Source organism: Diaphorina citri, unplaced genomic scaffold (assembly GCF_000475195.1).
Source record: "Diaphorina citri unplaced genomic scaffold, Diaci psyllid genome assembly version 1.1 scaffold19, whole genome shotgun sequence".
NCBI classification, from domain to species: Eukaryota; Metazoa; Arthropoda; class Insecta; order Hemiptera; family Psyllidae; genus Diaphorina; species Diaphorina citri.
Window position 1 is genome coordinate 357,046 of NW_007377457.1, and position 8,354 is coordinate 365,399.

At 37.6% G+C, this 8,354-nt stretch overlaps 2 protein-coding genes across 2 annotated transcripts in view; both read right to left on the reverse strand.

Moving 5' to 3' along the window:
• Positions 1 to 5,709: 5,709 nt before the first annotated feature.
• Positions 5,710 to 7,526, reverse strand: LOC103508400. The gene is made up of 3 exons (XM_008472947.2): positions 7,077 to 7,526; positions 6,337 to 6,510; positions 5,710 to 5,803 (listed from the first exon to the last, which is right to left on the reverse strand). Exons 1-3 carry the CDS (start codon positions 7,361 to 7,363, stop codon positions 5,710 to 5,712), a joined length of 555 nt encoding a protein of 184 aa, XP_008471169.1. The 5' UTR covers positions 7,364 to 7,526.
• Positions 7,527 to 7,659: 133 nt separating this feature from the next.
• Positions 7,660 to 8,354, reverse strand: part of LOC103508149 — a 7,730-nt gene continuing 7,035 nt past the window's right edge. The window contains exons 5-6 of the mRNA XM_008472687.3: positions 8,068 to 8,181; positions 7,660 to 7,784 (exon numbers count right to left, since the gene is read on the reverse strand). Of these exons, the coding sequence (XP_008470909.1) occupies positions 7,741 to 7,784; positions 8,068 to 8,181 (158 nt within the window). The 3' untranslated portion in view covers positions 7,660 to 7,740. The remainder of the gene's footprint in view (positions 7,785 to 8,067; positions 8,182 to 8,354) is intronic.

The following is an 8,354-nucleotide window of genomic DNA, read 5'->3' on the forward strand; positions in this document are numbered from 1 at the left end:
ACTGCGGGAGAGAAATGTTCCGCTCTCGACCAACATTTTGAGTTTCGTTTATGTTTTTAGTTTGATAACTATCTACTCACATATTTTCTGTTGAACCATGGTACTGTTCCCCTTCTCCTTATACATGCAAAAACACACGGTTACAGAATAGATATAGAAAAAAAGGAATAATAATAATAATAACATATACAGTTTGCCGAAAACCACAATGTGACTAAGCTTGGGTTTCAACTTTTGGATTAAACAATCTGATTGGCTGAAATGTTTGAAATCCACCAATCGGATTCGTTAATCCACGAGTTAAATCTAAAGTTTAAACTCGGATTAGAACAAACAAAAGCTTTGTTTAAGCTTTTTTTTTTGTCGCTGTTTGTTTTAGAACAAATATGATTTTTTAATGAATATGACATTTTAAAATATGATGGATTCCAGCAAAAGCTTCCAATGCTTATGGAATCCATTTAAACTTTGCAAGACATTATTTTTTAAATATTTTAAAAAAATAATGAACATTTTAAATATTCTTTTGCTTTGTACCATTGTTTATATTATTCTTGTTCAATATTGTTAAAAGGAATCCGGGGCGGATTTTATCCCGATGGGATAATGTTCGTTCTCGGAACGGCTGGCTTTCTCCTATCCTGTCTTCCTTCTCTCTTCGATTTCTTTTTATTATTTTCTACAAGTTCGGAGTTCGGCCATGCCTTTTCTACAAGTTTGGCCATGCCTCGGGATGAACTAGCGGGATTCCGGAGCGAAGCGACGGAATTCAGCTAGTATAGGAAAAAGAACAGCGTCTTTTGGCTTTCTCCTATCCTGTCTTCCTTCTCTCTTCGATTTCGGGACGATAAGACCATAGCAGTTACAGTTCCCTCTGTCAAACCTCTTAAAAAAAAAATAAATAAATAAAAAATTAAAAAAAAGCGAACCTTGTCTGTTTAGGATAAACTAAGTTCGCCCCGGGGTCTGCTCACTTTCTGATATCCCGTCCTCTTTAATTCTTCGATTTGGGGATGATAAGACGACCTCCCTTTCAAGTGGCTTATTCTCCGTTCTAAACAAACGATTTGATTGGTGAACGAGCCCCCAGAGCAAGGTTAGTAAGAGTTACCTAGCTCTGATAGCCAATTATATTACTTGCTACTAACTAGCATAGGCCCTTCTTCTTGGGAACGATTGAGTTACAATTCACTCTTTATTTATTTACTTACTCTACCAAACCTCTTTTTTCTTCTTATTCTTCCTTCAAAAAAGTCTTACCGCCGTATGTATGAAGTCTAAAGATAAACTTTAGTTTAACTTGAAATGAAAATCTTGCCAAATTTCATGAAATCTAGCCAGTTATCTCAAGAAATGACATGAAATTGGCAACATTGTTTGTCTTAAGTTAAACTAAAGTTTAACTTTGGCTTTCATACATACGACGGTAAAAGTCTTACCATTCTGTCCCAGTCCAGCATAGGTGAGTATGATGTTGAACATTTGCAGAGCGATCACCTCCTCAGGTTCTGGTAACCTACTCAGACTTTGAGCAATACACTGGCGACTGAATGCCCAGAAGGAGTAGGAGAATCCCTTGTAGGTTTCACTTTGTTCTAGTCCGCCATACTCCAGTCTCATCTTTTCCAGTCGGTTCTTACTCAGTCTGAAACATAAGGATTTGGATGAAAAGTCAGCTCCCACGGCGTAGTGGTCACTGCGCTCGTCTTGCACGCGGAAGACTCGGGTTCGATTCCCGGCGGGGTCAAAAAATTTGTAGCAGGCAAATGATTGATTTCGTGACCGGCTGTTGCAGGGCCCACTCAGCCTCGTGAGGAAAATGAGTAGCTATGTGTAAGAGAATTGCGCATAGCAATCGGTGCCAGAATGGAAGGTAAACATTGAGCGTTAGGATTATTGAGGTACTAGCTGAATTCCGTCGCTTCGCTCCGGAATCCCGCTAGTTCATCCCGAGGCATGGCCAAGCTTGTGGAAAAGGCATGGCCGAACTTGTAGTTATCAAACTAAAAACATAAACGAAACTCAAATATTAGGCGAGCGAGGAAAAGTTTTCTCTCCCGCAGTCTCTGCACTCTGTGTATTTCTTATGGTGATTTTAGCGATCAAAAATTGATCATATCTCAGGACCGGTTTAGATTTTCGCAAAATCCTTTCTTATTGCACACCCAGACCATAAAAGGAATATTCCTACCAAATTTAAGCTTTCTAGGTGTTGTGGTTCTCGAGATAGAACGATCAGTGTGTGAACTATGAAATGTGAATGAGTGAATGGATCTCGTTCTTATAATATAAGAAGAACAAGATCCATTCACTCATTCACATTTCACACACTGATCACTCTATCTCCAGAACCACAACACCTAGAAAGCTGAAATTTGATAGGAATATTCCTTTTAAAAAAAAAAGAAATTTTTTTTTTTTTTTTTTTTTTTTTTTTTTTAAGACAAGAATTATTTAAACAATAATGGCCAGTTCCACAATCTGAGTTTAAAATTCAAGTTAAACTGATTTATAATTGGCTGATGGTGGATTTCACCAATGACTTAACGAGAGATTTCACTAATGGGAGAAATTTCAATAATCAAAAAAGGAGTTTTTAATGATTCAAACAGGAGTTTCTAAAAACTCCTCCTTTGGATCACTAAAACCTTTTTTTTATCATTAAAAACTCCTTTTTGAATTATTAAAATATCCTTTTTGGATTATTAAAAGTTCTCCCATTAGTTAAATCTCTCATTAAGTCATTGGTGAAATCTACCGTAAATGTTCTTAAATCAACCAATCAGATTGCTTGATCTTACGAGTTTACCTTGAACCAAGTTCAAACTCAACTTGTGGTTCTGGGCATAAATCACTTTATTGAATATGATTGAATATCGTATAAACAAAAATATAAAATACAAGGCTCTAATGATGGCTGGGGCCACGGGGTTTAAAATCGGTTTAAATTTAACTCTTGGATTAATAAAAGAGTTAAAAATTAAAATCAGATAAAAATAAATAAATTATTCTTATCAAGACAATTTCGATTAAGAGGTTTTAAATTGGTGAGCTTTCGATGGATTGAATACCGTATAAACAAAATATAAAATACAAGGCTCTAATGATGGCCGGAGCCACAGGGTTTAAAATCGGTTTAAATTTAACTCTTGGATTAATAAAAGAGTTAAACTTTGGATTAAGCAAATCTTATTTGTTGATTTCAAAATGTTCAGTCAATAGATCAGTTGCGCTTACTTGGGTGATATTGCAAAGAAGTCATGGAGCAGGAAAAATGAGGACCAACGGAATTTTTCTTTTACGACTTCTAGATACCGAGATAAATCGTTTTAAAAAATACCGGTAAATCGTGAAGTTTGACGTCACGGCATACGCTCCCGTAGGTGATGACGTCATAATTTATGACTCCTGCTTCGTTTGTTTGCGCGCAAGCGTTTCTGCGCATTTTGACGTGAAATCTGACGTCACAACTCTTTGAACTTTTTCATTAGAACGGCAGTGTTCTCATGTTGACCTAGTACCTGAATGGGAAGTATTGTGTCTCTTCTTGTCCATCTGATGAGAGACATACTACGGAATGGGCATGCTACAACACAGACCACAGTCTATGTATAGCAGACCACAGTCTATTTTCCATTTTTTTTTCTTTCTTTTTTAAGATTATTGAAATATGGAAATTGATTGCAGAAGAAGACACTTACATACATAAGTACATACCAATATTAAATCGTTCTATTTGGTACAACAGGTCAACTACAGCTGTAATATCAACAAAAGTTGTGAAAAAGCTTTCTGCTTTAAGTAATACAAATAAATTCACAAAGGCCTCACCTCGCCAGCCTAGTTAGCTTAGTTGGTAGTGCGTCTGCCTTGTAAGCGCTAGGCCGCGGGTTCGATTCCCGCCCGGGGCGGATTTTATCCTGATGGGATAATGTTCGTTTTCGGAACGGCTGGCTTTCTTCTATCCTGTCTTCCTTCTCTCTTCGATTTCGGGACGATAAGACCATAGCAGTTACAGTTCTCTCTGTCACTTTTGGAATGTATTATGTTCCTTAACCCATAAAATACACGAGACCTTGGTTAGACTACTGGGGTTTCCTGAAGCAATACACGCGTATTTCCGGGATGATCTGTTTCCTATACTGTGTGGTCTGACGCATTGGAGGTTTTGGTTGGTAGGCACTGGTAGGGCTAGGAAGTAGGGCCCGGTTTGCTTTCAGCAAGCGGAAGCAGTGAGTCCAACATAATATGGCGGGAGCCTGGTGTGGGTTTGTGAAGATGGTTCACATTTTCATACACCCACACTAGGACTCGTCATCTAGCTATGAGGGTTCCTACCAATCGTCCAGACTCTCAGTATTGTTTCTCTTCTAAAAAAAAAGACTACTGGGGTAAAAGGAATTTTTAGTCCTATTCGAGCAGACTCCTTTTCTGAGTAATTTCTAAAGGCTAAAGATAAAAATGAACAGCAGTAAAAAAAAATGTGAAGACAAGCAAAAGAACAAATAATAATAAAATGAGGGGAAACGTGCACAACTACTTACTTTTCGTGTCCGTGAGTAAGCCTAATTAAAAAGAGTACACACGTTTTTTAAATCGGTAATACACATAAAACGGGTATCGTATATTAATAAAATTCTTTATCAAGTTATCACACTTGATTTATGAAAAAAATATCGTACACCTACGTCCGAAAACACCTAGGGAATATTCTTATTTAAAAATTTGTTATCAAAATAGCTGTGATATTGTTTAGATAAGCTTTGTTATTAGTGTTCTTGTTTTGTTATTTTAATCTTAATAAAGGTCTCATTGAAATGTTATTTTCACAAATTCGTTGTCTTGTTCATTATATGATTGTGTTTAAAAAAAACGCAGTTTGATTTTTATTTCTTCAATGAACTGATATGGGAAATCTCAACCTTAGTTGTAATAAAACGTGGTAAAGGAAATACCCAATCACACAATGTTTTCATGTCTTTAAATCAAGCCTAATTAAAAAGAGTACACACGTTTTTAAATCGGTAACACACATAAAACGGGTATCGTATATTAATAAAATTCTTTATCAAGTTATCACACTTGATTTATGAAAAAAATATGAAATACCTACGCACAACATTTCGCAAGTATAAATCAAATATTTTTCAATCATTTTCAATAAATTTAAATTAATAAACACAAAGGTGGTAATAGAATTCCTAGTAGCGGGGACTGAACCCATATTATTTACTTTGATTTTATACTTACAACAACATTATTGTAGAACGTGGGCCAGGGAGCTCCATCATCTTCCTGATCATTAGATTCCTCGGATACCTCTCTGAAACGAAAATCAAGAGAAAAAAATCGTCCTGTTAGAATTACCATTAAGGAAGAAATGGCAACTTTATCGTTTTCGGTTACCTAAGTACTTGGTTTTGTTAAGGGCCGGTTTCGCCTTACGGCATCGGCAGTCCTAATAAGATTTAGAACACACGTTGCGTCCTATCCTCCCCTTTTTGATTTTGTGACTTGTCCCGCTTTTCTCTTCGATTTCGGGACGATAAAAACCTCCGTTCTTACAGTTTCCTCTATGTCACAAAAGATCTAACCAGATCACAGTGACCAAGGCTACTTATACAGTTCCCTCTATCAAAACTCCATTTGAAGAGTGACAATTACCGGTTTTCGACGTCTTCATTCTCACTATCATCAGTCTCTTATTATTTACTTTGATTTTATACTCACAACAACATTATTGTAGAACGTGGGCCAGGGAGCTCCATCATCTTCCTGATCATTAGATTCCTCGGATACCTCTCTGAAACGAAAATCAAGGGAAAAATCGTTCTGTTAAAATTACCATTAAGGAAGAAATGGCAACTTTATCGTTTTCGCTTACGTACTTACTTGGTTTTGTTAAGGACCGGTTTCGCCTTACGGCATCGGTAGTCCTAATCAGATTTAGAACACACGTCGCGTCCTGTCCTCCCTTTTTTGATTTTGTGACTTGTCCCGCTTTCCTCTTCGATTTCGGGACGATATCCGTTCTTACAGTTCCCTCTATCAAAATTTTTCAAATAATAATCCAAGTGATAATTACCGATTTTCGACGTCTTCATTCTCACTATCATCAGTCTCACTGGAGCTGCTCTGGTACTCTCCCATGTCTATGTGTACAGACGCTTCAGGAGTCTCTTCGATTTCGGGACGATAAAAACCTCCGTTCTTACAGTTCCCTCTATGTCACAAAAGATCTAACCAGATCACAGTGACCAAGGGCGTTTATTAAAACCGATGGCTCTACTTATACAGTTCCCTCTATCAAAACTCCATTTGAAGAGTGACAATTACCGGTTTTCGACGTCTTCATTCTCACTATCATCAGTCTCACTGGAGCTGCTCTGGTACTCTCCCATGTCTATGTGTACAGACGCTTCAGGAGAAGGAATGTGCTCGTTGATAACCGGCAACTCTCGTGCGTTCAACGTCAAGGAGTGTTCTTCGTTCATGAGAGTGCTTTCGGGTCTGAAAATAATACATTGTATTGTTTTGTACAAAGCTCATGGCACCTGAGATCAATGTGATTGCCCAATTTTTTTAGCCTTAAAATACCATTTAATGAATGGGTAAAAGGCAGGGCGGACTAGGTCCAAAAATCGACTTTCTGAGTTATCAATATCGTTGGAAAGAGCGCGAAAAGATTTACTTTTTATATTGGTTGTGAACTTCACTTTAGTGTTGTATTGAAATGAGAGAAAAAACAAAATATCTATCTCTATTTAAACTTTCACTAGTCCTAAACTTTAACTTAACTCCATTTATCTCAAAACGCTTTTTTGGACTTGGTCCACTCTGCCTCTTAGCCATTCTAATAGACGCTTGAGTGATAACCACCAGACAAGGTCAATGTCGAAGGCCTTCTCTACTACCAAACCCCTTTAGAGCTCCATTATTGTGCTCAAATTTTCGAACAAAGGTCGATATAATTCCATGCCTCGGGTGGGATTGAACCCACACCTTCCTATTTGAACCAGGCTCTGATGTTAACACATTAGCCACAAATGTGTGATACATAATAATAATAAACCTACCTGTAGTGAGCTCCATTCTTTGTATAGTGTTGTGACTTGGACATTTTTTTCAACCGTGCACTCTGCTTTTGATCATCTGGACTACTCTTGTTCTTGTCTCTCTTCTGCTTTCCACCATTACTAAGTCTTCTATTGTTCTGGGCAAACTTCTCTGGCTGATACACTGGTTGCTGATAGTACAGTATGGGTTGACTAGGCCCAGGTTTCACAATTGCTGGAGGATTCATTGGCATCTGCTCTTGCTCTGGCTTCCTTTGAATTTTCTTCATGGACTTTTTCGAGCTCATTACCTGTTTACTTTGGCAAGGTGGAGACTCCCAATCTTTTGGAACCTTTCCATTGTGTTTCAACAAATCTGTCTGGTACTCAAGGGGTCTAGTTTGTACTCTGTGATCGTTCTTTAGTGCTGGACTTTTCTGATTTACTTTGCTTGCACTTTCTCTGGGTCTGCATTTGGTAGAGTTGTGTTTCAACAAATCTGTCTGGTACTCAAGGTGTCTAGTTTGTACTCTGTGATCGTTCTTTAGTGCTGGACTTTTCTGATTTACTTTGCTTGCACTTTCTCTGGGTCTGCATTTGGTAGACAACTTGGTTCATTTCAAGTTAACACATCTCCTACTGTGGTGATTGATGGTCAGGGGAGTTTGGAAAACTGGAGTTTCGTTTAATCATCTTGGTTTATTTCACTGTGACCGGGATGAAATTGTTCTGAAAAGGGGGATAAAAAAAGGAATACATTGATTTTTTTGTTCCTAATCCTACAAAAATTGCCTTATTCTGACTCAGTTTGACTGTCTGTTCGTTTGTTTGTCCATTTATTGGTTTGTCTGTTCGTTAGTTGTTTTCTTTTTCCCCAACTGATTATTAGATACTATCAATTTTTGTTTGACCCTGTTGATTAAGTTCCCTCCCATTTGCGACACCTTTGAGAAATACATAATCTCCTTGGGCAGAGTGGGAATAAGTTTGATCTCAATTCATTCTCAGTTACCTTGGTTTTGAATGTTGGGAGTGGGAAGGAGATGATATCGCTGCAGATATTGAAGAGAAGCAAAAGACAGATTGGTGTTACAGACGGCAGTCAGCGGCGATCGTTTGGCACCATCTGAAATTGAAAACGAGGGAAATTTGAAATCCGTTTCACCAAATGTCGAGTACAAGTCCAAGAATTTAACCTTCTGCTGCAGTAAAGGGGCATTTTAGTCCTATTCGAGTAGTATAAGTACACAAGTTTTTTTTTTTTTTTTTTTTTTTTGGCGCGTTTTTTTTTTGTAAAAA

What these genes read in the sequence shown, in the direction of transcription:
- LOC103508400 (XM_008472947.2), bottom strand. Translation starts at nt 7,363, where the DNA reads ATGAGCTCGAAAAAGTCCATGAAGAAAATTCAAAGGAAGCCAGAGCAA. An exon ending in AAGAATGGAGCTCACTACAG is followed by an intron (nt 6,511 to 7,076) that starts GTAGGTTTATTA and finishes TATTATTTTCAG; the next exon opens with ACCCGAAAGCACTCTCATGA. An exon ending in AATGAAGACGTCGAAAACCG is followed by an intron (nt 5,804 to 6,336) that starts GTAATTGTCACT and finishes TTTTCGTTTCAG; the next exon opens with AGAGGTATCCGAGGAATCTA.